The sequence below is a fragment of the Carlito syrichta genome, unplaced genomic scaffold, assembly GCF_000164805.1.
Source record: "Carlito syrichta isolate Samal-C Ts95f unplaced genomic scaffold, Tarsius_syrichta-2.0.1 Scaffold314788, whole genome shotgun sequence".
In the NCBI taxonomy this organism is placed as follows: Eukaryota; Metazoa; Chordata; class Mammalia; order Primates; family Tarsiidae; genus Carlito; species Carlito syrichta.
The window spans coordinates 332300-349315 of NW_007258884.1; the positions used below are offsets into that span (position 1 = coordinate 332300).

At 40.2% G+C, this 17016-nt stretch overlaps 1 protein-coding gene across 1 annotated transcript in view; it reads left to right on the forward strand.

The window, feature by feature from the left end:
• The window catches only part of MND1 (meiotic nuclear divisions 1), a 76922-nt gene extending 67227 nt beyond the window's left edge, over window positions 1–9695 (forward strand). The window contains exons 7-8 of the mRNA XM_008071906.2: window positions 2667–2711; window positions 9357–9695. Of these exons, the coding sequence (XP_008070097.2) occupies window positions 2667–2711; window positions 9357–9463 (152 nt within the window). The 3' untranslated portion in view covers window positions 9464–9695. The remainder of the gene's footprint in view (window positions 1–2666; window positions 2712–9356) is intronic.
• Window positions 9696–17016: the final 7321 nt, after the last annotated feature.

The following is a 17016-nucleotide window of genomic DNA, read 5'->3' on the forward strand; positions in this document are numbered from 1 at the left end:
GCCGGGCGCAGCCTCTGCATTCCAGTCTGGGTGACAGAGTGAGACTCCAACTCAAAAAAAAAAAAAAAAAAAAAAAGAAAAAGTGTTTTTCTGTTCGCCAAAATGTTATATCCCACACACACACACACACACACACACATATATGCACATATATATACGTATATATATATGTACACACACATACCTAGGATCTATATTTATATCTATCTATATTGAATTATTACTGCAAAAACAACCCAAATGTCTATCAAGTTGTTGAATCATATTAAGCACAAAAAAGAAGGTGGTATTTATAAATGAATGAGCCTTGAGGACATTGTGCCAAATGAAAGAAGCCAGACCCAAAAGACCACATATTTTATGTTTCATTCATATAAAATATCCACAAAAGAGAAATCTCTAGAGATAGAAAGTATACTAGATTAGTGGCTGCCAGGGGATGGAAGGAGGGGGATTATGGAGTGACTATTAATTGATACAAGGTTTTCTTTTCAGTGATTATAAAAATACATCTGGGCTGGGCACAGTGGCTCACATCTGTGAGGCCAAGGTGGGAGGACCACTTGAGCCCAGGAGTTCCAAACCCCAGCCTAGGCAACATAGCGAGATTTCGTCTCTACAAAAAAAATTTTTTTAAGTAGCCAGGTGTCTTTGTTCATGCTTGTAGTCCCAGCTACTCAGAAGACGATGTGGAAGGATGGCCTGAGCGCAGGAGTCAAGGCTCTGGTGAGCCACGGTCTTGCCATTGTACTCTAGTCTGGGTGACAGAGTGAGAATCCCAACTAAAAAATATATGTTGGAATTAGGTAGTGGTGATGGTTGTACAACTTGTGAATGTAATAAAAATTATTATATAATTATAATTATAATTGAATTATAGACTTTAATATTATGAATTCTGTGGTGTGTAAATTATCTTTCTATTTTATTTTATTTATTTATTTATTTATTTATTTATTTTGAGTTGGAGTCTCACTCTGTCACCCAGACTGGAGTGCAATGGCCACTCCCGGCCACCGCAGCCTCAACCTGCTGGGCTCCGGCGATCCTTCCAAGCAGCCGTAACTACAGGCGCACGTTACCACGCCCAGCTAATTTTTGATTTATTGTAGAGATGAGGTCTCGCCAAGTTGCCCAGGCGGGTCTTGAACCCACGGGCTCAGGCAATCCACTCACCTCAGCCTCCCAAAGGAGCGGGATTACAGGCTGAGCCACCGAGCCTGGCTATCTTTCAATTTTAAAATCCCATCATTATAAGTAATATTAAGACCCATTTGATCATGGCATTCTTGTGTTTTGTTGATTAACTTGAAAGACATGCATAAAGATATATTTAATAGCATTATGTGTATTTAAATATATAGTAAAAGTATTTCCTCCTGTGGAGCTACTTTCTGTGTGTGTGTATGTGTGTGTGTGTGTGTGTGTGTGTGTGTGTGTGTGTGTGTGTGTAGTCTCACTCTGAGGCTGGAGTTCAGTGGCACACTCATAGCCACCACAGCCTCGACCTGCTAGGCTCAGGCGATCCTTCCACTTCAGCCTTCCAAGTAGCTGGAACTACAGATGCGTGCCACCACGCCCAGGAAATTATTTTATTTATTATAGAGACAAGGTCTTGCCAACTTGCCCAGGCTGGTCTCGAACCCCTAGACACAGGCAATCCTCTTGCCTCCGCCTCCCAAAGTGCTAGGATTGCAGGCATGAGCCACCACGCCTGGCAGGAGCTACTTTCTTACCACTAAAAATTTTTAAGGGCAGGTTTATTGTGGTCTAATAATGTATATACAGTAAAATTCTTACCATTAAATTTAAATTATTTTATTTGGTGTGCTAAGTTGTTTGAGAAACACATTTAAACATATTTGTTGTCATTAGCTAGGCACAGTGGCTTGCACCTGTAGTCTCAAGTACTCAAGAGACTGAGGCAGGAGGATCACTTGAACTCTTTCCAGACTGTGTTGAGCTATGGTAACCTTACCAATGCACTCTAGTCTGGGTGACAGAGTAAGACCCCATCTCAAATAAATAAATAAGCAAACTTACATGTTGTCTTTAAAGGAACAAGTACAATGATGACGAGCATTTAAGAAAGGAAAACTGTTCACATTGACTTTCTATTAATAGTTAATGGAACTGCAACTATCTCAGACTTCCTTGGGAATATGAGCAGGTGTGTAAGATACAATGTGTTGTTAGTATTTGAGCTTTTAAAAATAACCTATTTATTTATTTATTTATTGAGTCAGAGTCTCATTCTGTGCCCAGGCTTAACTGCAGTGGCATGCTCATGGATATCACGTCCTCAACCTGCTGGGTTCAGGCTATCCTTCCACCTCAGTCTTCCAAGAAGCTGGGACTTCAGAGGCATGCCACCATGTTCAGCTAATTTTTTTAAATTTATTGTAGAGACTAGGTCTTGCTATGTTGCCCAGGTTGGTCTCGAACACCTAGGCTCAGGCTCCCACCTCAGCCTCCCTAAGTGCTAGGATTACAGACATGAGGTACCATGCCCAGCTTAAATAGCCATATTATATATGCATATAGTTTATAAAAATGTGTTCATATGAAAAATGTAAATCTACCGTACATAAATATAATTATATATGTAGTTTTATATATACAGATATATAATTTATATGTGTGTGTGTGTATTTTTTTTTCCTCAGGTCAAGCAAATAAAGTAGCCAAAGAAGCTGCTAACAGATGGACTGGTATGTATTATAGTAAAACTGGCAAACTATAGTTAAACTTTTTCCACACTTACTCTGATGTGAAATTCAAATACCTTTGTGCTAGCTTTGTTCAGGAAACATTTGCATTACTCAAGTTTTTATGTATTAAATCATTTTAGTTACATAAGGTAAGATTATTTTTTATAATGTTATTATGAATCATTTTGTACAGTACTTATACTGTACTTATAGGTAAGATTTTTGTGGCTGGGCCTGTGGCTCATGCCTGCGATCCCAGTACTTTGGGAGGCCAAGGTGAGAGGATTGCTTGAGATCAGCCTAGGCAACCTAGCAAAACCTCATCTCTACAAACAAAAAAACAATTAGCTGGGTGTGGTGGCAGGCACCTGTAGTCACAGATACTCAGGAAAATAGGGAGGGAGGTTTGCTTGAGCCCAGGAGTTTAAGACTGTGGGTGAACCATGATCATGCCACTGCACTCCAGTCTGGGCAACACAGTGAGACCTCAACTCAGAAAAATTTTATTTTTAAAGTTACTTTAGTAAAACCAGTGATTGCTTCCATTGTAATTGTTCTGCAACTCTTCCTAAGATAAGTTACTTGGGCTAATCATATAACTTGCAAATATATTATTATAAGACATACCTTTAAGAATTTATTGGAATTCTAAAGATTTGCCTTCTTGCTAATAACAATAATAGTTAATGATTGTTGAGGGCTGACTGTATGCCAGTTCTTTTAATGAATATCTATGGTGCATTCTCACTTTAGCTCCAAAATAATCTTGTGAGGCAGGTATAATTATTATCCCTAACTTATAAGACAAAACGAAGGCTCTCAGGAGTCACAGGCAGCAGAACAGGAATTAGAACCCACCTTTCTGATCCCAGAGTTCAGGCTCTTACCCACTACACGGTACTATCCTCTCTGTAAGCCTGCTTTCACATCAATGCCTTATTAATCCATTTGTCAAAGGATACATCTTCTGGTCTATACCAGAGTTATTTCAAGAAGTGGGAATTAATAAGGCATTATCTATTAGTGCCTAGGAGAAAGTTAATAGTAACTGCTGTGAATTATATACAAGTATGATTAATATTGTTAAAAACTATCAGAAAATTTCAGTTTTTCCGATATCTAGTTATGAAATAATGGTAATTGAACTTTTCCATCCTGTTAACGAGTCTATACTGCCTTCACATGTATTGTTCATCCTCATTATGTTTCTGTGGGAGAATATGAATAAGATTATGTTGTGCAGAGATATAAAAATCTTAAAGTGACTACATTTAGTCAAAGGTAACTAATCACTGGAAAAACAGAATTTGAACCAGGTTTCCCTAACTTATGTAAAACACACAGGACTCTATGTTTTACAAAAAGTTTAAGAATTATTTTCTTGTAATCTATTTTAGAATTAAATAGATTGGTAAAATCAATGCAATTGGCATTTGGCTTTTATGAAATTGCAATCTTATTTATTAGGTTATTTCCGAAATAGGTAAGGTTTTAGTGATAAGAATAGAGGAAAGTAAAACAGCAAACTAGCCAGGCTCGGTGGCTCAGCCTGTAATCCCGCACCTTTGGGAGGCTGAGGTGAGTGGATTGCCTGGGCCCGCGGGTTCGAGACCTGCCTGGGCAGTGAGACCTCATCTCTACAATAAATCAAAAAATCAGCTGGGCGTGGTAGCGTGTGCCTGTAATTCCAGCTACTTGGAAGGCTGAGGCGGAAGGATCGCCAGAGCCCAGCAGGTCGAGGCTGTGGTGGCCGGGAGCGGCCACTGCTCTCCAGTCTGGGCGACAGAGTGAGACTCCAACTCAAAAAAAAAAAACAAACAACAGCAAACTAACATTGAAGAAAAGAGAATAATGAGCCTGGTGCAATGGCTCATGCCTGTAATCCCAGCACTTTGGGAGGCAGAGACGAGAGGATTGCCTGGGCCCAGGGGTTCAAGACAAGCGTGGACAACTTGGTGAGACCGCATCTCTACAAAAAAAAAAAAAAATTAGCAAGTTGTGGTGATGTGTAGTTCCAGCTACTTGAGAGGCTGAGATGAAAGGATCTCCTGAGTCCAGCAACAAGGCTATGGTGACTGTGAGCTTGCCACTGTACTGTAGCCTGGGTGACAGAATGAGTCTCCAACTCAGGAAAAAAAGAAATAGAGACTGGGAGCGGTGGCTCAAGCCTGTAATCCCAGCACTTTGGAAGGCTGAGACAAGAGGATTGTGTGAACCCAGGGGCTCGAGACCAGCCTGGGCAACTTAGTGAGATACTATTTCTACAATAAATAAAAAAATTAGGCAAGTATGATAGCATGTTCCTGTAGTTCCAGCTACCTCAAAGGCTGAGGTGGAAGGATCACCTGAGCCCAGCAGGTCGAAGCTGCGGTGGCCATGAGTGTGCTGCTGGACTCCAACCTGGGCAACAGAGTGAGACTCTGACTCAAAAAAATAAAAATTTAAATAAAAATTTTAAAAAATAGAAAAGAGAGTAATGAAATGCTAGTACCCTGAAGTATAAATAGCTAATAAATACAGTGAAATTGTTTGGTATTAGAAAGAAATATGGAGCACAACAAAAGAAGTAAATGACTGTTTAAGTCAAAAACAAGATGAGAGTCCAAGATGATTTCCCCCAATAGTCACAAGGTGATTTCCCCCATAGTCTTCAAAGCGGCTCAGCAAATGGTAGGAACAGGCAGCATGTGTGTTTGGTGAAAGGAACTTGACTTTGAAAGGAGTCCAAGCCATGCTCCTTGTTTGCTGTGTGTCCTCTTGAACTTTTCTGAACCTGCTTCCTCATCTTTTCTATGTGCATAAATAATATCTACCTCACATTCTGGGAAGATTGAATAAGATAGGTGGCAAGCCCGTCAGCGCAATGTTAGACACACAGATAAATTCCTCCCCTTTTCCTTTTCCCCCTCTTAAAAAATCCTTTCATGTTTTCCAATTGATCATAAACTCCCAAAATTATAATTAAAAAAACAGTTGGAACAACTTTTTTCCCCCAAGTTATTAACTGCGAAAGAACCTGGGACTTTTAAACTCATGTGAAAGGAAGATATTTTTAGAACAGCAGAAACATCTGTTAGGAACCATATTTCCATTTGAAGCTATAGCTTACTCCTTTCCAGATAAACATGTGTTATGAAAAGATGGAGATAAGAGATGAAGCCACCCGCGCCTTTGGGAGGCTGAGGTGAGTGGATTGCCTGAGCCCGCGGGTTCGAGACCTGCCTGGGCATCGAGACCTCATCTCTACAATAAATCAAAAAATCAGCCGGGCGTGGTAGCGCATGCCTGTAATTCCAGCTACTTGGAAGGCTGAGGCGGAAGGATCGCCGGAGCCCCAGCAGGTCGAGGCTGCGGTGGCCAGAAGCGGCCACTGCACTCCAGTCTGGGCGACAGAGTGAGACTCCAACTCAAAAAAAAAAAAAAGAGATGAAGCCAATTACACCTCAGAAAATGTTCTTGTCTTCACAACAAACAAAAGCAAACATTAACTAAAAACTATCATATAGGCTGGGTGCAGTGATTCAAGCCTGTGATCCCAGCACTTTGAGAGGCAGTGAGAGGATTGCCTGAGCTCAGGGGTTCAAGACCAGTCTGAGCAACATAGCGAGACCTCGTCTCTACAGTAAATCAAACAATTAGCTGAGCATGGTGGCACATGCCTGTGGTTCCAGCTACCTGAAAGGCTGAGGTGGAAGTATCGCCTGAGCCCAGCAGGTCAAGGCTGCAGTGACAATGAGCAGCGTGCCACTGCACTCCAGCCTGGATGACAGTGAGACCCTGACTCAAAAAACAAAAACAAAACGATCGTATAGCTATTAGTGAGGGTTTGCTTTCTTTTTAATTAAAAAAATTCTTAGCATTTATCTAGAATTGAAATATTTACTATGCCAATAATTCAGTATCTCAGATTTATAGAATGAGAAATTACCTCATAGTATAAATACAGAAATAACACAACTTAATATTTTGTGACAGTAAATATGCTTTAAATATGGTCTAGCAAATTAAGTTCTCTAACACCTTGCTTAATAAGGTGTTAGAGAAGTTTTTGTGAATACATATAGAGACATCTTAATGAGTGAGGAGGAATGGATGCTGTGAGGTGCTAACACAGACTCATTACCAATGATACTACCCATCCTATTTCTTTTTGTATCTTGGGTATGCTACCATATAAATTGACAGGAATTCTACCTGTCTTAAGGCTGTTGCTTTAAATTTTTAAAATTATTCTTATTCATTTATAAATATTCCTACATAACAAATTTTTTGGCAGGGAATGAACTGTCAAGATTGTGAGTGACATTATCTTGAAGGCAGATATCAGTGGCCCAGGGATATGTTTAATTAGTCTTCTTTGAATTGGTCTCTTAAGTAGGCATTGTTGCTGAGAGGTTTTTGTTTGTTCTTTAGTTTTTAATCTCTACACATTTGTAATAAAATGGCTTGATTTTCTCATGTGAACCAGGAAATCCATCCTAGAGAGGCTGTTCACAGCCTTATCCTGGTGCCTCACTCTTTTCTCTTCTGATCCACGTCAGAAGTCTGGTCCCTGCAAGTTTCCTAGTGTTGCCTCTGCTCTCTGATTTCCTAGAAACCTTTCTGTGTTCATGAAGCCTGTCCTAGAAGCTAGCCACATAATACTTGGTCTTTTCTCTCTGTAACACACATGTCACTTTGGAGTTGTTTAGGAATTAATTAATGATTTTTTTTCTCTCTCAAATTACTGATTTTTTCCTTCTTTCTTTCTCCTCTTCTTATCATAAGAAGGGAGAAATTTTTTTAATGGGAGATCTGTTAACTTGTTCAAAATAGTTTTAAAATACAATGTTTTTTCTATAGGTAGTTGCCATTACTCTTGAAAATACAGAAGACTCCTTGTTTTGATATATCTGAGAGTTAATAGAGGGAAGTAAAAGAACAATGATGATACTTATCTCGAAATGTTTTACAATTACATTTTTTAGGCTCTTTATATTGTGTAATACCTGTAATATACTTACTACTTGTCTCATGCAGCCGCAGACCCTATGACTGTTTGTGATTGACAAGAATGTATTGGTTGTGCAGATTCTGGTAAAACAGATTATCCTGGAGTACCTCGTGCTGTTATTTTAACATTCTCTGTCAGGTTGTTATGAAAAACAAGTATTTACTTTGGATTGTTAAAAAGAGTAAAGATCATTTGACTATATCCTGACATTCCATAACACTTTAGTTGAAACACATGAAGACATATTCTATTTGATTCAGTAGTATTCTTAGAAATAGACTGCATTCCAGAAATTTATCATTATTTGATACTTTAAATTAAACTTCCATAGAAACAATATTTTAAAAAGTGATTGAACTTCATGTGTTAATTTGCTAGGGATGCCAGGACAAATTGCCACAGAGTGGCTTAACAACAGAAATGTATTTTCTTACCATTCTGGAAACTCAAAGTTCAAAATCTAGGTGTTGGTAGATTTGGTTTCTTCTGAGTGCTCTATGGCTTGCAGACGTCTGACTTCTGTGTCCTCCCATAATCTTTCCTCTGTGTCTCTCAGTATGTCCGGATGTTTTCTTCTAAAGCCACCAGTCAGATTGGATTGAGATCCACCCTAATGACCTCATTTTACCTTAATCACCTCTGTAGAGATTCTATCTTCAGAACAGTCGAATTATGAAGTAGGGGCATTGGGACTTGAAAATGTGCATTTGGAGAGGGGTGATTCAGCCAGAACACTCCAGAAGAGCCTATTTTAACCCTTGGCTTTATTATCACTACTAATACAGTGTTTAACATTTTAGAGACTATTCTGGTAGGCCAGAAATCCACATACCATTTTTTTTGTTGTTTACGTGTTCATTAAAGAAATGTGTAAAATTAAGAAAAGAAAAACTCTCCCTGTTCCCACCCCCACGTGCAACCACTGCTGGATGGTGTCATCCCACCTCCCCGCTGCCTGTGCAGGAGCGCCCTTTCCCATGATCAGGGCTGGGGTTGCTTTTCTTCTTTCTGTTAGTGCATTAGGATGAAGATCCTTGGCCACAGATCTTTGTACACAATTCCTTTTATTTCCTTGGGATGAATTCTGTTAAATTGGTGTAACACTTTTTTTCAGTGATACATTACATTTTAAATCCCCCCTAGGGGATGCTGAGGACACTTCTGTCCTAGTCTTAGAGAGGAGAACCCCTTTCTCTTTTCCCCACCCCCTCTTCCTCACACTGACCTGATTGTCTGGAAGCCATTACCCTCTGTGGGAAAGGAAGAGGGGTCTGGAGAGAATGTGTTTCCTTTGGGAATAGTAGCAACTCTAATTTCTGAGGTAACAAGAGGCAGTCCTGGCCTCTGCTGTGGAATGCAGAAAAGACACCATGGAGCTGTCCCTGTCTTTGTTTATGAACTCAGGTGTTGTTCAGAAGCAGTCAACTTACTGCATTTTTAAATAGATCTGTAACTTGTTCAAAATAGTTTTAAAATACAGTGTTTTTTTTCTGTAAGTAGTTGCCATTACTCTTGAAAATACAGAAGACTCCTTGTTTTGGTACATCTGAGAGTTAATAGAAGGGAGTAAAAAAGCAATGAAGATACTTATCTTGAAATGTTTTATAATTACATTTTTAATTCTCAAAAGTATTTTTCAATTTTCTTTATAGATAACATATTTGCAATAAAATCTTGGGCCAAAAGAAAATTTGGGTTTGAAGAAAATAAGATTGATAAAAATTTTGGAATTCCAGAAGACTTTGACTACATAGACTAAAATCTTTGATGATGATGGAAGATCTATGAGCTTGTGAATATGTCAATTTTTAAATATTATTCAGGCAAATATACTGAATTGTCATGTATCTGTAACTATGTTTATCATTTTTTAAGTTTTCAATAAAGTATAAATGCTGATGTTCTTCACCCTTTTTTTGGTAGACTGGAAGCAAGATGTTAATGATATTCCAACAGTGCTCATCAAAGTCAGATGGTGCAATTGAAACCATTACCTCAGTCAAATCAGGTTTACAAATTATTTTTTAAATATCAAAACCATGACATGATCATATTTTTTAGTTTCACTTAAATATTCAATAGGGTACATTTGAAGGCTCTGTCATACACATGCATATACACGTAAATGCTTAGGCATAACCTTTAAAACCCTAATGGCTACTTTACTATTTCCCAGTAGTAATTGATACCCCGTATACTGTATCATCTCTGCAAATTTCCCACAGACGAATACAGAAAGTTGGTGATCCTCAAATGTAGAGTTAAGTAGTAATTCCTCAGACATGGAAGCTACCCCTTTGCACTTAGATGTCCCCTCTCAAAGGTAATAAAGAGATTGCTGATGATTATTTAGGACAAACTTATGCAAGTGCAAATTTTAAAAATGTATGTTTCCTTGAAGTTTTCCATTCAAGTTGCATGAAAAAGCAAACAAAGAGATGGAATATATACTGAGATACGATTGATCAGTTGAGAAGTGGTTTTCAGAACTCACAAGTGTGTCCTTCCATATCATCTTTGAACAACAGACTGGACAATAAATTACATACTGTGGGAAGAAGAAAATGAGACTGCATTGTTTACCGGAATAGAAAAACATCAGGTGAAAGACATCAAATTACTGTTGCACAACATGTATCAATAAACCTGCAATGCATGTCAGTGACTGTTCCACAAGTTACCACATGTTAAAAAATAGAAGATACAAAATTTGGATTTTTTTTGTGATAAATAAGTTCCTCCATGTACAAAATTTCATAAGCCAAATATCATTACATTAAAATAATTGGTTCCAACACTATTCTATTTAATATGAAGTGATTCGTTTTTCAGTATTCTTTAAAAAGTGTGATTGAGTTGCTAGTACTGCTCAAAATGTCTCCGAGTGCAAAGGGCTGCTTTTTTCCTTTGAGTTTTGATACCTTTTTACTGGAAGGAACAAGCACATGGCCCTTTGTCCTGGTGTATATACTTTTTATAAGATGATATACAATTATGCATCACATATCAACAGGAATTTGTTCTGAAAAGTGAGTCATTAAGCAGTTTCATCGTCAAACATCATAGAGTGCCCTTCCACAAACCTAGGTGCTACTGGCTACTACACACCTAGGCTGTGTGGGATGGCCCATTGCTTCTGGGCTGCATGCCTGTACAGCACAGTGTCCTACTGATTACTGTTGGCAACTAAAACACAATGGGAAGTGTTCGTTTATCTAAACATTAAAAAGGTACAGTGAAAAGACTGAAAGATAAAAATGGTTCACCTGTCTAGGGCACGTGTCATGAATGGAGCCTGCAGGCCTGGAGGGTGCTCTGGGGGAATCTGTGAGTGAGTGGTAAGTGAATGTGAAGGCCTCGTGCATCACTGTATACTACTGGAGACTTTATAAACACTACACACTCAAGCTACTCTAAATTTATTTTTATTTTTGAGTCAGAGTCTCACTTCATCGCCCAGACTGGAATTCAGTGGCATGCTCACGGCCCCCCCAGCATCATCATGCTGGGCTGGCCGATCTTTCCACCTCAGCCTTCCAAGTAACTGGAACTACAGGCGCGTGCTACCAGGCCCGGCTAATTTTTTATTTATTGTAGAGATGAGGTCTCGCCAAGTTGCCCGTTCTGGTCTCGGACCCACAGGCTCAGGCAATCCACTCATCTCGGCCTCCCAAAGTGCTAGGAGGCCCGAGCCCAGCCCTTTATAAACTTTAATACATAAGCCAGTAACAATCACTTATTGTCAGGTAATATGTATGGCACATGCGTGTATGTGCTATGCCTTTAAACAACTGGTAGTGCAGTAGATCTGTTGACATCAGCATCACCACACACGAGTGCTATGATATCACTATGGCTATGAAGTTACTAGGCAGTAGGAGTCTTTCAGTTCCATCATAATCTTATGGGGCCACTATCATCTATTCAGCCTGTTTTTTACTGAGAGACTGTTATGCGATGCAAGAGTACGTTTGTGTTTGTTTAGTATACTTCACCACCTATGTAGAATTCTGGGATTATTTTTCCCAAAAAAAAGGTTAAGAATAATGTATCCCATGTATATGTCTTTTTCCAGGTCAGCTTGGCCATTTGGAGTATTGGCAGGCACTCCAAAACAAATTGAAAGGAAAAAAAAACTGTAATATCCTTTACACACATGCCTTAGTATTTTTTACAATGTCCAATTTTGATATTCTTCTAAGTAACTTGAGTGAAATACTCCATATGTCTGAAATGACACAGATGTCATCCAAACCATTTATCAGTCAGTCTGGCCTTTGCTTGGAGTTGCTTGGGCTTACTTAATCATTTCCTGGAGGTGGTGGCATAAATTGGTCTTTGTTCTCAAGGCCAGTTTATGTTGCCTTAGGGCAATAACTTTTAAAAGGGAAAGTATTTGATGTAAGAGACAAATGACAAAACATAGAAATCCATCATAAGCCTTTTCCTAAAACACTAATTGTAGAAATTCCAAAAGTTCTCAGACCCAATTAGCTGTTTGTTAGAAAAGAGACCAGGCACATTGGCTCATGCCTGTAATCCCAGCATTTGGAGAGGCCAAGGCAGGTGTCTGGGCAACATAGTGAAACCACATCTCTACAAAAAAAATAATTAGCCAGATGTGGTGGCACACACCTGTAGTCCCAGCCCAAGAGGTCAAGGATCTCGTGAGCGATGATGATTTTGTCCTGATTTTTTGCTTTGGTGACAGACTGAGACCCCAACTCAAAAAGAAAAGATGCTTCCTTGTTTAGAAAGAAGGTATGTATGTTAACAAACAAACAGCCATTGTCTAATGATCCCTAAAAGATGCAGTTGACTTGTCTGTTTCTGTATATCACTGTTGTTCATTTTAGGGGCTTTTTGTGAGTTTGCTCTTGCCCAAAATTAGAGATACTGATTAAGAAGCCCAGGAAACCGGCATGGTACACAATTGTCTTAGCTACTCAGAAGGCTAAGTCAGGAGGCGAGAGGGAGTGGGGAAGGGAAGGGAAGGGAGAAGGAAAGAAAATGAGTACAGCTGGCAGCAAAGAAAAAAACTACCCTCAAAATTCATGAGCAGAAAAGCCTAAACTGTAAATCTGATAGTACTGTTTTTTGACAACCTGACTGAAGTAAAGTATCTAGAAAACACTTTTCAGCCTGATATGGTATCATTTACAAGCATAGTTAAAATGTGACAGACTGCTGGACTCGGTGGCTTAGCCTGTAATCCCGCTCCTTTGGGAGGCCGAGGTGAGTGGATTGCCTGAGCCCGCGGGTTCAAGACCCGCCTGGGCAGCGAGACCTCATCTCTACAATAAATCAAAAAATCAGCCGGGCGTGGTAGCGCATGCCTGTAATTCCGGCTACTTGGAAAGCGAGGCGGAAGGATCGCCGGAGCCCAGCAGGCTGAGGCTGCGGTGGCCGGAAGCGGCCACTGCACTCCAGTCTGGGCGACAGAGTGAGACTCCAACTCAAAAAAAAAAAATGTGACAGACAGTGGAACATTTCAAAATGATACATAAACTACCTTCAGGATACTTCCTAACATTGTTCATATTGCCAGGGAGAAAATACACTGCACAATTGAATGACCCATTGCTGTGAGAGAATATATTATACTTATCCTAGTTTGATTTTTTTTTTTTTTTTTGAATTGGAGTCTCATTCTGTTGCCCAGGCTGGAATACAGTGGCATGCTCATGGCCACCCGAGCGTTGACCTGCTAGGCTCAGGCAATCTTTCCACCTTAGCCTTCCAAGTAGTTGGAACTACAGGTGCACACTACCACACCCGGCTAATTTTTTTATTTATTGTAGAGATAAGGTCTGGCCAAGTTGCCCAGACTGTTCTCAAACCCTTGCCTGACCTGCTAGGCTCAGGCAATCCTCACACCTCGACCTCCCAAAGTGCTGGGATCACAGACTTAAGCCACCGCGCCGGCCCCCTAGCTTGATTTTTTTGTGAGAGAGAGAGGTCAGGCAATGTGGCTGTCGTTTCCAAAGTACTCATTGTTGAATCTCAAGGTTAATTATCTCTATTAACAAAGATTAGCATACAACCTCCCTGAGTGCCAAATTCAAGGCCTATTTTTTACTGTCTTTTTACATTTTTCAATGATGTAAAAAATATACAGAAATATAAGACAGAGACTGTATGTGGCCTATAAAGCCTAACATATTTACTATCTGACCCTTGTCGGGAAAGTATGCAAACCCAGAAAGGTCAAAGACCTTTGGGCTAGAAAAGACTTGCAAGATATATTTGATTTTGCCCAAACTGCATTTTATTTTTAATTTAACTTAGTTGCCAACATAGACTATAAAATGTCACATGCAAATTGAGACTTTCAGCTTCATTTGGAAACCAGATGATTTAGCAACCCTGAATCCTCATTCCAAATGGCAGCCAGGCAGCTAGAGGTGAGCAGGACTGACTCAATGCGATGATAAGGCCCTGAGTTCATCTGTTAGAGAAACGCCCGTGTACAGCTTTCTTCTTCAAGTCATAGTTTTGTACCAAGATGACAAATCGACTTGACCTCTAAATTTAGTTTCAACTTTCCTAATTCCAGAAAAATAATATCTTGTGTTATTTTTAAAATTGAGATTGAATTAAATTTATAAATTATCTTGGGGGGAACTGATCTCTTGATGATGAAACATCCCATCCAAGATCAAAGGATACCTTTCCACTTGCTCAAGCATACTTTTGTGTTTTTTCAGTTTTGTCATTTTCTTCACATAGATTTTTCACATTTCTTAAGTATATTCCTAAGTATTTTCTTTTTTGTTGCCATTCTAAATAGGGTTTTTCTCTTTCATTTTATTTTCCAGCTAGGCTTAGTTATGTATTTGAAGCCTGTTGATTTTGCATATTTTTATATTCTGCAGTTGCTAAATTCTTTTTGTTTCAATTTGTTTTATGATTAATTCTCTGAAGATTTCCAGACACACTATTATATCATCTTCAAATGGACATAGTTTTTATTAGTCTTTTCCAAGCTTATCCTTCTAATTGTTTTCTCATATCCAATTGCATTGGCTAATATCAGTCATATAACTGTAGTGGAGAGAAGGGACATCCTTGCCTTATTTCTGGCTTTAGTAGAAATGCCTTTAGTATTTCTGCAGTAAGTGAAATGCTGGCATTTATAATTTATAATGTTAAAAAAAATCATCTAGTCCTATTTTCTCAAGTGTATTTATTTATTTTTTGGGAAACAGGATATCACTCTGTCACCCAGGCTGGGGTGCACTGGTACAATTCCTGCTCACCACAGTCTCAACCTCCTGGGCACAAGCAATCCTTCCACCTCAGCCTCCCAAGTAGCTGAGACTTGGCTAATTGCTTTGTTTATTTATTTATTTTGAGTTGGAGTCTCACTCTGTCACCCAGGCTGGAGTGCAGTGGCACACTCCCGGCCACCACAGCCTCCACCTGCTGGGTTCAGGCGATCCTTCCGCCTCAGCCTTCCAAGTAGCCGGAACTACAAGCATGTGCTACCACGCCCAACTAATTTTTTTGATTGATTGATTGATTGATTTTTTTTTTTTTTTGAGTTGGAGTCTCACTCTGTCGCCCAGACTGGAGTGCAGTGGCCGCTCCCGGCCACCGCAGCCTTGGCCTGCTGGGCTCCGGCGATCCTTCCGCCTCAGCCTTCCGAGTAGCCAGAATTACAGGCATGCACCACCACGCCCGGCTGATTTTTTAATTTATTGTAGAGATGAGGTCTCGCTGCCCAGGCGGGTCTCGAACCCGCGGGCTCAGGCAATTCACTCACCTCAGCCTCCCAAAGGAGCAGGATTACAGGCTGAGCCACTGAGCCCGGCTATTTTTTTGATTTATTGTAGAGATGAGGTCTTGCCAAGTTACCCAGGCTGGTCTCAAACCCTTGGACTCAGGCAATCCTCTCATCACGGCCTCTCAAAGTGCTGGGATTATAGGCGTGAGCCACTGCGCCCAGCCTCAACTATAATTTTTAAACAAGAACAGAAACAAAAATTAGACCATTCTGTACTTATTGGTCAGTGCTGTTTTGCCCTTCACTTAAAACTTGTATTGAGCCAGGTAAGGTGTTTTACACCTGTGATCCCTGCACTTTGGAAGCCAAGACGGTAGGATCACTTGATCCCGGAGTTTGAGATTGTAGTGAGTCACAGCACTGCACCTCAGCTTGGGCAACAGAGTGAGACTCCCAACTCAAAAAAATGATAATAAATGTTTTGTCTGTAAGAAATGTTAGGTCTGGGGATAGTCCAGTGTTGCAGGTGAAATGCAAGGAATTGCATAGAAATTAAATTAGAAAATATAGTTTATATTGCCTGAGCCAGGCAATTGCCTCAGTTCTACAGTGAATCACACACACACACAAAAAACTATCTGGGCTTGATGGCATGCGTCTGTAGTTCCAGCTACTTGGAAGGCTAAGGTGGAAGGATTGTCTGAGCCCAGCAGGTCGAGGCTGCAGTGGCCATGAGTGTACCACTGCTCTCCAGCCTGGGTGACAGAGTGAGACTCCAACTCAGAAAAAAAAGAAAAGAAAAGAAAAGATAGTTTATTTAGAAAGCCAATTAGAGACAGAAATAGAGAAGATTCACCTCCCCAAGATTAGGGAGGGAGCCAGAGCTTAACAAAAGCATGGCAGCGTTTGCTTGAGGTTGAATGCTTTTTAAATCTTTCCATTTGGTGGGCAGGTCATCAAAGTGATTGGGTGGTGGTCTGTTTTACATTATCATGTAAGGGGCAGGTAAGCACTGGAATGTTGCCAAGATGATGGGGTCTTTTTTCTCACCTCCCTGATGACAGAACATAGAGAAGGGCGGGGTGGGTAGCTGAAAGATATATTCTTAGGACAAAGATATTAATCTTTTTTGAGTTGGCATCTCATTCTTTGTCTCCCAGGCTGAAGTGCAGTGGCACACTCATGGCCACTGTAGCCTCAACCTGCTGGGCTCAGGCAATTTTCCACCTCAGCCTTCCAAGTAGCTGGAACTACAGACACACATCACCATGCCCAGCTAGGTTTGTGTGTGTGTGTGTGTGTGTGTGTGTGTGTGTGTGTGTGTGTGTGTGTGTGTGTGTGATTTATTGTAGAGACAAGGTCTCACCAAGTTGCCTAGGCTGGTGTCAAACCCCCAGTCTCAGACAATCCTCTCACCTTGGCCTCCCAGAGCGCTGGGATTACAGTCTGAGCCACCATACCTGGCTAAGATGTTAATCTTAATGTCGTGTGACTTGCCCAGAGTTCCAGAAAGGATTATTGTCTGGCTTAAGGAGCCCAGAGAAATTCTATTTTGGACTGTGTCCTTTCAATAAGTAAATGAATAA